Source organism: Phalacrocorax aristotelis, chromosome 2 (assembly GCF_949628215.1).
Source record: "Phalacrocorax aristotelis chromosome 2, bGulAri2.1, whole genome shotgun sequence".
NCBI lineage: Eukaryota > Metazoa > Chordata > Aves > Suliformes > Phalacrocoracidae > Phalacrocorax > Phalacrocorax aristotelis.
The window spans coordinates 140615802-140630489 of record NC_134277.1 but is presented as its reverse complement, the minus strand read 5'-3'; the positions used below and the strand labels follow the sequence as shown (position 1 = coordinate 140630489).

Here is a 14688-nt window from a genome sequence, read left to right as displayed (position 1 = left end):
TCAGCTGAGAGACAGAGGAGGGCACATTGTGTCTTGAGGACTGAAAACATTAAGTTGTACTTGCAACAATTCCATGGCCTACGAAAGACGATGGCCCAAAGCGTTGCCTTGTCTACCCAGATGATGCAGACGGGGCCTTCTGACGCCCACTCTCGCCACAGCCTTCAGGGTATCTCTGGGGCATTCAGCATTCGCTCCTTTGGCTTGGAGGCTGTTGCACCCCTGACGATACCACTTAGCCAGCACACCTCTGCAGCATGTCTGACCAGGACTTCCCAGAACATACACCACGGCTTGTCTGCACTGCAACCACCCATGTCGTCTACGAAAGAGACGCTGCCTCTCTCCACTTATTCAACTGTCACATTAATGAATTCATAAGCTGCAAGGCGACCAGCGCTGGTGAAGAAGGAAGGTTGGAGTACCGGGCAAAATCCATAGGCTCAATACCAACCACAAGAGGCAGCGCCCCTACCCCATCTGCTCCCCACGCATTTAGCTATGATAATTCTCACTTTTGTAATGCATAACAATATTACACTCAAGCATAACACAGCAGGGGTGGGGGCCACCATCGCACAGCATCCGATCTGCCCAGTCACACTGCTGACAGCTCCTCTTGCTCCTTGAGCCGGAGTAGGAGCAGGCGGGATGTGCTCGGCACAGATCCAAAGTTTCAGCCTTGTCTTTTTTTCCTGGGGCCTGTCAAAACTCCTGTTGAACTGCCTGTTAAAAAGAGGAGATGGGAAGGACACAGCATGGCTAGGAGGCATAAAGTGCCTTTACGACAATTTTTCCTGGAGGTTGTGAAACAAATTCCCCTCTTCACTGTGTTTCAGCTTTGGTGTAATATTTTAATATATATAAACACAACAGGTTATGAGAATTGTACAAATGCACACAAGGAACACTAGTGCTTCATTGCATTTTATATGATTTCTTTTAAAAAATAAATCCTTAAAGTCATGGAATATTTAAATAATTTATGAAAGCCCCACCAGCGATGGTGCCGCTTGTTACCACTGCAACAGCTCAGCGCCACCTGACACCAGCCCCTGGGAGCGCCATGGCCCGGGGTGCTTGCTCCATGCCACTCCAGAGATTCCTCGGGACTTAGGGCCTACCTCTGCACCCATTGCTTTCAGCAGCAAAGAAGTTCTTCCCTTTAAGAATATTGTACACAATTTATTGCAGACCACTAGACAGTTTCCCTCCCATTCACACGAGCGTTCCTACTGGAAACTAATCTCAATTAATCTTGCAAAAAAGTTACCTAACAGCTCTTAAAAGAAACAGTGGCTGAAGAAACTGATGTCAATGATTGCAGTTAAAAGCAAGAAAAGCTACTCAAATACATATAAACTCAAAATAAGTAGTGCTATTTTGCAGAGAAAATGTAATCTGGCAAAGAAGTTAAAAGCTAAATTCTGAAAAAAACCTCTCAGTTTCACTTGGTTGTTTTTATGTAAGGAGAAGTTCAATAGTATTTTCAAATACAGCTTTTCAGAAGAGTTCAACTGCTAAAATGCTGAGGATAAGTTTTCTTTAAAAACAACTTCATTTCATAAAGAGTAAAGCTTTGCCTGCTTGAATAGGAATAGTCAGTTGTTGGTGAATTCAGCATACAGCAGAACCCTAAAGCCATAAAAATTAGATGAGTAAACTTATTAACACTAGGAATTAAGAAGTGGACAATCTAAGGACAAAATAAAAAGTGACCGCAACAAGGTTTGCCACAAATAAACCCATTTATTACTTCTGGCAAGTCCCATACAGCATGAGCAAGGATCTTTCTCTCACTGTCGTAAAACATTATTTTGCTTCATACAAACTGTACACATTTTCAACAAGACAAACTGTTGGTAGAGGCATCCCATGATTCTGGCATCTTTGCTCTGTCAGTTAATCAAACAAGAATGAAAACCCAATAAACCAAAGAACGTTTTTCACATGGTATCTATAAAATGCAGCATGTGCATTTCATATCACATCAGGTCTAAGCAAAACAGAGAAGAGTATTTCTGATTATCATTTTTAGTGAAATTCATAGTGGTATTATGAATAGAGACACTTTTTCCATACTGTTGTATCCAATTTTTTGTTTGAAGTTAAAAGCACCGTTTTATACAATCAAGGTAGTAAACCAAATTCTACAGTAATTTAGTTGCTGACTGAGGCTGAACCACGACAACCAACTGCTACAAATGCAGCTATAGTTGCTACACTGTAGCAGATAAATAAGGATGTAAGAAATCCGGATCTGGTTAAAACTTTGTTTTCCTGGTAGGCACAAGGCTAAAGAAGTCATAATTCAAGTTCTGTTTGTCCAAACCCCGCTGCTCTAATTGTCTGGGGTTTTTTCCCCTCCCTCTCTCTCAAAGTGCTTAAATCAGACAATTTGATCCATAAAGTGAACATTTTTGTCCTTCTTAAGTAAGAGCAGATTTTATTTTCTAATGTAGAAGTCCCAGGAATGTCAATCTGCTGGTGAGCTTTACCAAAGGGCTACAAGAAGCACAGTTAGCTCATAATCCTCAAATCAGGTCAAAGGTGTTTAAACTCAACATAAACTGCTTCTTCCCAAACCAAGCCATCAGCACTAAAATAGATAATTATGTTATTGATTAAGGCTTTTTTTAAAAAAATCACTTCTATTGTTAAAAACAATCACATTACAACTTTGGTTTCATTATGCTGCTAATTTTGGAGTTACATTTACAGTGACTTAAAGATAAAAATCTACATTTCCGATGTAAAAAGTCAAGCCATATCAAAAAACTCCTCACCCTTCAAGTCTCTGTCCATCATCAGGAGCAATGAAAGTAAACTTGTTTCCTCTGCAGATCACCTTTAAAGTTACTGACAAAACCCACGGTGGTTATTTTCACACTTGTATGCAACCGTCTGTTTTAAGCATTATAAAACATGACGCTTTAGATCACAAAGTGCTTAGATCAGCACATCCATAAATGGTAAGTTCAGATGAGTTTCACTACCTGAAGTGAGGACACTGAGGAGCTTTTTGTTTGCAAGATTTCTGTATCATCGAAATGCACAGAGGAAAGTCTATGAAGGCTGAGCAGCACAGTAAAACTCGCATCAATGTTATCACATACAGTCATAAAGAACAATGCTCTTCCTACAGATTCACTACTAGGAACAGCATAAAGCATTCAGGTCCTATTGTCAGTGGGGGTTGGGAGGGAGTGAAGTCCTCAAACCTTGGTAAAAATCTTAGATGAAAGTCTTTAAAATAAAGAGATTGCGCACTTCCTTTGGCCAAGCAAGATTTGCCTCCGGCTCTTCCCTGCCCAAATAAAGAAGGGGATCTCTACTACAGTGTTAAAGCTAGATCCTGACAGAACTAAAGAACACTGTGGAGGATATTCCATCAGTCAAAATAAAATAAATTATATTAAATGCCTTAACTCTTCCATGATCATCAAAATTTGCCAGAAATAATGTAACAGGAACCTTCAGGTAACCTGAATTCTTCACAGAAATGCAGATTAACCAACATTTACTACTCAGTATTTTCACTGCAGCATGGGATGAAGCCCTGTTGAAAATTCTGATCTACACATCCACCATTTTAGAGAAGATCATCTAAACACGATTAATGCCAACAAATTCAAAATACTGTCGTGTAGTTTTGGTTTGGTTTTGTTTTAAATCAAGAGTTATTTCTGATTTATAGTCAAAACTTGTATGTCTCTCTTCTTTTCAATCCATTCCATTTAGTTTTACTTTCCAGTCTGTCTGGGAATTGTCTGGAGCCCAACACATCAAGATGCAACTGTTTGCCACGTGGATTTATGACTTTTGTATGCTAGCTGCCATTTTCTGTAGCAGCATCTGTTAGAAGTTTCACAGAATTGTAATGCTCTCCTAATCCATAGGCATGCCTCATATACCTAAAAGAAGAAGTCAGAGAATTCGTGTTCAGCTTAACTAAAAGTACACACCATGACAAACATAACATGGAAGATACGTTTATATAAGCTGGACGACACCTTAAATAAATTCAAGTTTTAGCACAGAAAATATATACGGTCAATTAAATAGGAGAGTATTAATAAAGGCAGTCTTTAATTCTGGTGACTTCCAGGCACAGATTGACATAAACTTTGGAGAGGAAAAAAAAAGGTTCCTGTTGCATCTTGTATCAATTTCACTATTATTTTGTAATTATATGACAGGTAAAATGACTTTGTAGTATTCTATAAAGCAGTGACTAAATCACACTTCAGACTGATTGTCAGCATTTTAAGAACCCTAATTACAACATCTTTAAACTGTGTCAATAGCAAACCTAATTACTGACCTGCAAAATCATTATTCAAGCAGCGTTTCGACACCAGATACATTACAGAAAACAAAAGAGCAGGTGAGAACCAAAGCTGAGCCCTCTGCTCTTGAAGTGAGTGCACTAATTTTAAGAAGGGATAAAAATGACATACTTACACAAGTATTATTGGTTTTCCGGAATATTCTTCACCAACAATAATGGGAGGGGAATCCATTTGCACTACTTCAATAGGTGTTTGCAAAATGTGTGACAAAGCCCTTAGCTTTAAGGCATAAAAACAATTCAATAATAGGATTAAATCCAATGTAGCGAGGAGAGAGGAAGACACGGCATTTAGTTGTAGCCGACATGAATTCGGGCATAACATTCCAAATATTGTCAGAAAATAAACGTTATTAAAATAAGCAAAATTATTTTAACTTTTTAAACTTTAATTGAAAACAGGTTGCCTTAAATTAATCATTGATGATACAACACAGGTAACATTGGGCTAGTTGCAGTAATTTGGTAACTACTTTTTCATAAAACATTAAATAAGACATAAACTAAAATAAATACAGAGTTTCTCAAGCTCAAGTTCTGGGTTACATTGCAAAAATCTAACATTGTTCCGCTCTAGTCAGTTTTGCTGCCATTTAAGTCTGCATAATAAAATGCTTTCCCCTTAGAAAGTCTTCCCCCTCCCATACTGTCAGTCTTTCTAACGATATTTAGAACTACTGAATTCATTAACTTGCATGTCATCAAATACATCAGAACAGAGGTGCACCATCAGAAAAACTGCTAGTTTGGGAAAACAATTTATAACCATAGAAGAAAGTTCTTGATAAACTATGACTATGTCCCCTTATGCCTTCAGGTATTCTTTCTTAAGAAGCCCTTTTTGGAAGGTATATTCACCCACTTCAGAATTTCACAAATAAAAATTATCAATACAAGACTTACTTCCAGCTGACCACCCCATGCAGCTGTATTTGCTATATCATCACAGTATTTTTCAAATTCCTCTGCAGGGAAAGAAAAGACAACTTCTATTACTTCTCTTACTTGAGAACAAGCAACTGAGGAAAAATACTGATTGCACAATGAAGAATTAGAACCTGAAGAGTCCAAATACATTATATAGGAAAATACATAGGTTAACTGAAGAGAAAGAAAGAAAAAGAAAGGAAAAACACCAGAGGCCATAAAAAAACCCCATAACTGTTCTAGAAAGAAACATTAAGACTGAAGACAGGAATAAAGACAAGTATGGGAATAAAAAGAAGTACAGGTTTGTATTTTAAACTTTTTATTCAGGGAACTGTTAACAACAAGCATGAAACTGCATACAGTTTTCTTCCTGTTAAGTTTCCAAGGGTGTTGTTTTAAGACTCTAGAAGACAATGTGATAGCAAGCAGTATGCTTAGTTCTTATATTAAGTAGGTGTCAAGTGTGTTTTTAAAAATCTTGTAACAGTATATAGTTCAATTGTTGGGGTTTTTTTTTGAACTTCCAAATTAGCTGTCTCGTTTTTAGCCTCCAAACTATTTATTCCCAATAGTTCCTTTGTTAACAGCTAAACAAACCTTTTGCTGATCATATTCTACAGAAACCAATGTTTCAAATTAATGAACTGCAACAATTTAGGCTTCTGAACTCTATGAATAGATTCTGGTGAAGAAGGAACAGATTTTCTGAAGACTGCTCAAAACTGGTTTTCATACATTCCCCTTATAACAGGCTTAAGAGACGTACGAAAACCACAACTCCCTGTTGCTCTGGAGAACTTCATTCGGTCTTCTCTTGGGGCACAATTATCCTATGGCAATTATCTCTGTCAACATGGGAAAGACACCTCCTACTTCAGAATGGCCCCCACTCACCAAATGAAATCCACAGGAGAAACTATTAAATGAATGTAGCAGGAAGTTAAAAAGAAAAAAAAATTTATAAAGTCATTGGAAGGCATTCCAGACACACAGTAAGAAATTAATAAACCATGTATTGCTCAAATAAGTACATAAATTCCATTTAATTGCATTTACTCAGCCTACAGCATTGTTCCACACTAAATGCCTTTATAGTTTTAGTTTAGCCTGTTTATAAGAAAGGACTCCAAAAGACCTAATGTAAAAAGTGAAAATAAAGGGTAGAATAAGAAAAAGCAGATATGCAAACTATTCTAAAATTTACTTGAATTTCACCCTCATTTTCAACAGCTTTCCTATGAAACTGAAAACACCAATATAAAAGTTAAAAAAAAAATCATCCCTAACTTGGGAGACAAGCTGTTTATAACAACTTAAGTCACATCCCGGAACACGATTACCACCTAGTAACCAGCAAGTTCTGTAGGTTTTTTTTTCAGATGGGCAATAATGTTACACCCCAATTCAGCTGTAACTAAGATCAAGAATTATCAGAAATAGTTATAACAGTTTTTAAAGTCTCTTAAGCCACAAGTCTTACCTCTGCTATACATGTCTCCAGTACTAGGGTTTGTTAGAAATGGCAAGAAGTCATCAAAGTGACTTTGCATATACTTCGCTGTTTGGTTCCTCAGAGTTGTAACAGTCCAGGAATTCTGGTGATCCTTGAGCTGATCTTCAATAGCTCTGTACATGCAATGGCCATCTGAAGGGATCTGTTTGATCTCTAAGTGCCTTGCTGCCAATAGGGAGGTAAGTTTCTGACTTTCGAGATGCCTAGCACCCGTTAAATTTTCTATCTCAGCTTCAGCTATCCTTTCTTCTCTTTCTTTCTCCAAGGCAGCTTTCTTTTCCTTAGATTAAAAACACACAAAAATTACATCAAATGTTAAAATGTAGAAGGTACCTGTACAGTTCTTAGCTTAGTGCTTGCTTCTAACTCTTCAAATGTTTCTCAGTACATTCATATCTGTGCAATGTTCTCCTCTATCAGTACTACCAAATCTTAGAGACCCCTAAACCCAAATGATAAGTGACCAATATAACCAAACCGCCTCTAACACCACACCTGAAATTATGTGACAGACAAAATCTTCATATCAACATGCAAAATAGCACTTTATGGGGCCTGTACAAAGGATATTAATAGCCGTTTCTTCAGGATTACTTATTTCACCACACTGGCAAACAATTTAAGTACGAGAATTCTAATTAAAAAACAGAAAATATTGCTCTTTCATAATAAGTGTGAGATCTACCACTTACACGTACGATTGCATAATGGAGCTCATGTCACAAAACTGAAACTCCCTCAGGCTAGGTACTATACATCATTAAAGACTGCTCCTAACCTAAAGGACAGATAAGAATGCAAACAGAGAACACTAGAGGGGATGTAACAATACGTAACAAACAAGACTTTTATAGAATGCTTCTTAAGTTTACACTTAAGTTAACAAAGGAATAAGTCAAAGTAAACGAGCAAAAAAGGAAGCAGTACAGAGAACGTTCTTTTCACTTGCACACTTGAAATTCACCACAAATCAAGATCAGACTGGCTTAGGCGATGACAACATAGGAAAACTAGACTACAGAGTTTCTAGTTTGCCTACACATGGTGCAATGAATTAATAACATCCTTTTATCATGTTTGTTACAAGGCAGCTCTGCAGTAGCAATCATGTAACAGGGGATGGACTCTACAATAAAGCAGCACTCCTCTGCCCCTGAGCCAACATTCCTGCAGGTGCAAAGTGAATGTTAATCCATCGCAATTTAACATCTGAAGCTTAACAAGATTTAACTGTAATGGCCAGGACACCAGGTAGTGTGTCTTAACTCAAAAATTTACAAGAATTTCAGTATTAATGTTCTTTTGTTAAATGTGTTAAGTTCTATTACTTGCATATTTTCCACACAGTATTTCACATTATCTTAATTCAATTACTTTATTTCTTTATTAATGTTTTTAGTTAAAATCTTTTCAGATCATTTGCTTTAAATCATTTGTTTTTCTGGCTCCCATCTCCTGACCTATTCTGATTTCCAGCTCATGGCTGACGGTGTCCTGGTTTTAGCTGGGATAGAGTTAATTTTCTTCACTGTAGCGGGTACAGTGCTGTGCTTTGGACTTAGGATGACGATAATGTTGATAATACACCGATGTTTTAGTTGTTGCTGTGTAGTGCTTGTACTAGACTAGTCAAGGACTTTTCTAGCTTCCCATGCTCCGCCAGGGGCACAAGAAGCCGGGAGGGGAGGGGGAACAGCTAAGAGCAGATTCAAAGTGGCCAAAGGGATATTCCGTGTCATGTGATGTCATGCCCAGTATACTAACTGGGGGGAGCTGGCCGGGGCGGGGGCAGCATTCACGGCTTGGGGACCAGCAGTATCAGTCGGTGGGTGGTAAGCGGTTGCATCACTTGTTTGGGTTTTTTTCCCCTCCTCTCGAGGTTTCACCTCTCTTTCATTATTTTTCTTTTTCATTATATTATTGTTATTACTGTTGTTATTACTTTTTTTTTTTAATTATTAAACTGTTTTTATCTCAACCCATGAGTTTTCTTACTTTGGCCCTTCTGATTCTCTCCCCCATCCCACTGGGGTGGGGGGAGTGAGCGAGCAGCTGTGTGGTGTTTAGTTGTGCTGTTTACCAACAGACAGTAAAAAAGTGCAGCTATTTATAAAATGCTTACATATCTCTAGGTAGCAGTGTTACAGATTTCCAGGGTACCCAGTAGGTATAGCATCAATACCGAACTAACCAGGTAATGTCCCTTGCAAAATTGTTTAAGTTAAGTTTCAGTGAATATAACTTCAATCGAATATTTGTAAAATTTTTAAATGATAAGTCATACCCGCCTCTTCTGTGCTTTTGATATTCGAGGATGCTGAATCTGTTGCTCTACTCCTTCAAGCTCTAAATTTGCAACCCCATCAGCTGTAGAATCTGTCTAGAGAGAAAAGAAATGTTAAATGTTCTTATTAGTAAAAATGATAACTGAGATGTGCACCTCCTGAAACAGTTTCTGTTCCTAGGTAATTCCAGGGTACATTTCTGAAGATGAACCACAAAGATTAGCGTAGAGCAGAGAACCCATCAAAGCCAAAAGTAAAGCATTTCACATTCCAAACCACTGCCATGCATTTTATTATTTTTTCTGTAGTCTCAGCGAAGAGACAGTTATGAACTGTGCATCTCAAATTTAATCTATATGTTCTCTTACAAGCTTCCATACTTAAGTGTGAACACTGCTTACGGGCTGAAAGGGAAAGTTTCCCTCACCATACTAGCCAACTGAAGGAGCCAAACAGCCCTTATCAAGTTCTGTGACAATTAAAGCAGGAGAAGGCTCCACCAAAGCAGCAGCTGGAAAAGACAGGAAGTTGACACTTCAGGAAAAATGACAAAGCTAACCCTGTAACGCTATGAACTAGATATCCGTGCTTCCAAGGGTGACATGTTTCAATCCAAATAAAAAAGTTGAGAAGCTAAACAAACCATAGATCTCAAAATAAAATCCTCTCAGGTAAAGCTATGTTCAGGGCAAGGATTTTAGCTTGAAAGGTCCTCCATCAAAAAGTTTTGACAGCTCATTTAGTAAAATAAAACAAAGCCTTGCAACTAACCTGAGACACAGATAAACAGAAGTATTATGTTTAATGCTTATGCATGAATCATCTGCTTAAGCATCTGAATAAAAACTACTACAGAAGATTGTTATATGGTGATAACTTCCACAATGTGAAAAAAATTTTTCAAAGGTTTCTCAGCAGATGCTTCTCAATCGAGTCTATTTCCCTAACAGTCATTCAGAAATGTTTTAACTCCCATTTTTAAACAAAAGTACATTCTGCTTAAGTCTTTGTTAGATCACTAATTAGAAAACACCTAGTCCAGAAAGTGTTAGGCAGCCAGGTTTTTGTTTGTTTCTTCACAAGATTTAAACAGCCAAGAGACACACACTGTTAGGGAAACACTTTAAGGAGGTGTATGAGCATGGAGCATTAGCATCATTCACAGATAACTGTATTGCACCAATTTAGCCATAAGCTCTATTCCCATTTACGTAAGAGAAAGTATATGAACAGGCCTACTTGCACAAACGATCCTTAAATTCAAGCACATAATACAAATAGAATTCTTTTGAGTACTGGGTATACAGAATTAAGTCTATGGATTTAAAATTCGCTACAACAGGAGCTTCCAACACTCTACTTATTTAATAGTATCTAGTTTACTCAGGTGCTCGTATTTCCTGCAGCTAAATTTGAATAATGCTAAGCCTCTGTTAAAAATGAAGTGGTTTGCCAACAACCAGGAAACTGGAAGCACTTAAGTATGTAGCTATGTTGCCAACATGGCAGAACAGAACAGCAGCATTAAGACGACAATTCTCATCATCACAGGACTGTCTTCTTACAAAAAGGTCAGTTACGCTGTTGACAGAATTGCAAGACAAAACACACTGCATCGGTCAAATGCCTACTGAAGGCCACTAATACTTGAGCAGTCTACATAAGATAATTAGAGTGACAATATAACAGGAATTTTAGAAATAGATTTCTTTAAGACAACTGAGCTACTAACCTAGCCTTAAGAGCAAAACCAAATACTGCCCAAGAGCAAAAAAAAACCACCCACAGTTAAATGCCCCTTCTAGCAGTGCCCACGCACCGTAACAGCTGGATCTTTCCAAAGATGAAGAGTTACTAATCCCGTAAGGAAAAGGAGGAATACTTTGACATGTTACTTCATTATAATTTTTAGAAGTTAAAGAAGCCCTAACACAAATGTATCTGCGCCACTTCAGCTAAAGTTAAGGCACCTACCTTATTCTGCTCAGATGAAGCTTCCTTCAGCTGCTTTAATTCCTCCTTGTGCTTCTGTTCAAGTTCTGCCTCTAGTTTGGCAACTTCATCAGCCAGCTGTTTTCGTCTCTTTTTATCATTCTTGGGAACAGCATTTTTCATGCCTTGAATTTTCGCTGTTAGAGAAGTAGTATAATAAAACATTACCTCTAAATATAGATACAGAAAAAATTTACATATATGAACACACCAGCATTTTAACAGTTTAGCTATGAGATTGCACATTGCAATCATCACATTTTAAAGCAGCTATATTTTTCTTAAAAATGCAAACGTTAAATCTGAAGAAGAGAAAAACTTGTGCCAGTTTACTATTACATATACTTATGAACTTCGTCAACAAAGCAGACCTCATCCTGTTGCCTTCAAAAAGGTTATTTGGGCATTGAGATCTCACACATCTTTCCTGTGACAGGATTTAAATTCTTAATGACACAAATAGGAGATTAAAAGTAACAAGCACAGTTCACCTGTCCTTAAAATAATGTTTCTAAAAGCAAAGTGGGTATTCAAGAAGAAAAAAGGAAAAAGAAAAAAAAACCACCACCTCAATTTGCTGAAGTTCCATAAAAAATTTTAGGCTGTAAGTCAAGGCTCCATTTCTCAAAACATAGAATAGCTTAGTTAGAAGAGATGTCTGATGGTCATCTAATTCAACCTCCTGCGCAACGCAGGGCTGAATTCAAAGCTACATCAGGTTACGTTAATTCAGATTGATCTGGAATTTGTTCAGGTGACTGTGCAAAGTCTCCAGGGATGAACATTCTGCAACCTTTCTGGGCAGTTTTTTCCAACGTTTAACCATTCTTGTAATGAAAGTATTTTCCCTTTTTCCTCTCATGAGGATTGTCCTTGCTACCACTTGCAGCCATTGTCTCTAGACCATTATCTATGTTTTACTTTGAAGAGTCTGGCTCCATCCATTACACAGTGGAAACTACAACCAGATCCCCCATAGTCTTGTCTTCTTCTCTAGGCTGAACCAACACAGCTTCCACAGCCTGTGCTCTGACATGAACACACCCTGCTAGCTCTTGTCACTTCTGTATTCACTGTTTTAGAGTTACAGAACCAATTATTTAACACCCTGCTTGCTATTCATCATCTGTACATTTTCCTATCCTTCACCCTTGACTGAGGATAGGAAGGATTCTCCTGTCCTTCACCCACAATTGAGCTGAGGATGATGGCGATGATAATGAAACTCTTCAAGAAGAGGAAGCAAGAATGCTCACATTGAAAGATTTATGTTAAGCATTCAGCCTCACAGGTGAATCAGCTTAGTTTGACAAAGAGAAAAGCAGTTTTGTTCATAAAAATGTAACAGGGGAGAACCAAATCTGGGACTTAAGAAGCAAGCATAAATACAGTAATGAGAGTACATGGGGGGTGGTGGCGACAAGAATAGTCAACCGGAGGAGATACTGTATTTTCAGAGACTGACATGCATCTTATGCTGATTCTTATGAACAAACTGTTTTGCTATCTGTCACACAGTTTATCACTGCACTTCCCAGGAATGTATTTTTCAAGTGAGACAATGTGTGTCTATAGGTCCCCTGTCTCACCTAACTGGGAGGACTGGGGCTCTGTGTTCTGTATGCCCTTCCCACCTTCACGTAGTGCAGAACTGCAATTACATACCCCCTTATCACCTTCTCTATGTGGAAAAACCCTCTGCTCCTCAGCCTCTCCCAATCAATGTGCCATGTACTCCAACCACCTAATCGCAATGCTTGATTCCTACCCGTCTTTTCAATTTCAATCAAATTTGAGAGCGGAAAAGGCATCTCAAAACTGTAAATTTCTATTGGTTTAATGACAATATACAGCCCAATACTGTCTCTCCTCAACTACAAAACTCAACTCAACAGAACCCAGCTAACAGAACTATTTAATTATATTAATCTGCTGGAACAGGGTAGGTAAAATGTGGCTCATGAACAGACCACACAGGTCCGTCTACTGTAGATGCTTCACCGTGGCGAGACGGAACGTGAAAGTTCACTTCAGATCAGTTGCACTTCGAACAAAGAAAAGCAGCAGCCTGGGCGGCAAGGACTCTTATGCGGGCTTTTCAATCTAAAATGCCTTACAAAGACGCACCTCCCTTAACTTAGAAGCAAAGCAGCAAGTCGTTAACATCACGTTAATGGTCTAGCGTAAAGTTACGGCTCCCAAGCACTGCCAGGCTCCCAAGACTACAGCAAAGCGAACTCGGCGAACCGCCGGCATGACGAGAACCGCACCTGGCAGCAAAGCAGGGCTCGGACACCTCTGCCAAGGCGCAACGTTTCCATTCCCGACGTCCTCTTCCCCTTGCGAGGGCAGCCCTCCTTTTCCAAACCCCCGCCGTGGCGAACCCGTCCGCCCGCCCGCCCGCCCGCCCTCCCTCCAGCCGCGCTTCCGCGGAGCGTTCGCCGGAGAAGGCCGAGAGCGGGACGCCGAGCCCGCCCGCCCGCCCGCCCTCCCCGCGGCGAGGCGGGCGCCTGAGGAGCCGCTATCACCACCCCCTCCCCCGCTCCGGAGCCTTCCCGCCCCGCGCCGGGCCGCGGCGACCCTCACCCTGCAGCTCCCGCTTCTCCTTGCGCTGCCGCTTCACCAGCTGCTCCAGCGGCCCGTCGGCCCCCGGCTCCTCGTCCCCAGAGCCCTCCATGGGCGCCCGGAGCCCCGCGGGACGCCCTCGCCCGGTGGCGGCGGCGGCGGCGGCGGCGGCGGCGGCGGCGGCGGCGGCGGTGGCGGTGGCGGCAGCGGCGGCGTGCGTCACCGCCGGCGCCAGGCGGGAGCTCTCCGCGCTTCCGGCAGGGCAGCACCGCCCCGCCCGGCCCCGCCCGGCCCCGCCCGCCGCCTCAGCACGGGGCGGGGGACAAGCGGCAGCTCCTCCCCGGGCGCTGGGGCTCCTCCCCGGGCGCTGGGGCTCCTCCCCGGGCGCTGGGGCTCCTCCCCGGGCGCTGGGGCTCCTCCCCGGGCGCTGGGGCTCCTCCCCGGGCGCTGGGGCTCCTCCCCGGGCGCTGGGGCTCCTCCCCGGGCGCTGGGGCTCCTCCCCGGGCGCTGGGGCTCCTCCCCGGGCGCTGGGGCCGCCCCGCCAGCGGGAAAGGCGGCCTCTGCCCCACCCCGCCCGCTCCGCTAGCTCGGGGTCGGGGCGGGGAAGGGGAGTATTCCTTCTGCTCCCGGGGCGGGAGGGCGGCGGGGAGGGGAGGGACGGGATGGTTGTGCGGGGCAGCGGACTCCGCCTCATGTCGGTCCCCTGAGCAACCGGAGCCGCTGGCTCCTACCCCTGCCCCGTAAACCACTGCCAGGGGCACGTCTTCACTGGAGGAAAATGGTGCATTTAGCTCAGCTACGGGTAAATCCTATCAAAGGGGACGGCTAGAGGTGAGAAAGGAATTAGTTAGGGTTTCTATGTAATTTATCATGTAATAATAAGGAAAAAAAAATTTTTAACCTGTTCACCTTTGTGTAAAATACAGAGTGTCCTGTGTATGCAAGGTGTTTACCTGAAGTTACTTAAAGCTGAAAAATACCCAGAAAGTCTCCCGATTTTCCAAGTTGTAATGTCTGTGATTTCAGTCTCCTCTACCACTGTGAAATTATGT

General features: G+C 41.3%; 1 protein-coding gene across 1 annotated transcript; it reads right to left on the bottom strand.

Annotated features, from left to right (window-relative positions):
- Positions 1-1729: 1729 nt before the first annotated feature.
- On the bottom strand, positions 1730-13829 carry OTUD6B (OTU deubiquitinase 6B). Its single transcript, XM_075085374.1, has 7 exons — positions 13658-13829; positions 11054-11208; positions 9079-9174; positions 6762-7074; positions 5255-5316; positions 4465-4571; positions 1730-3914 (listed from the first exon to the last, which is right to left on the bottom strand). The coding sequence occupies exons 1-7, from the start codon at positions 13746-13748 to the stop codon at positions 3830-3832; spliced, it is 909 nt and encodes a 302-aa protein (XP_074941475.1). The 5' UTR covers positions 13749-13829; the 3' UTR covers positions 1730-3829.
- Positions 13830-14688: the final 859 nt, after the last annotated feature.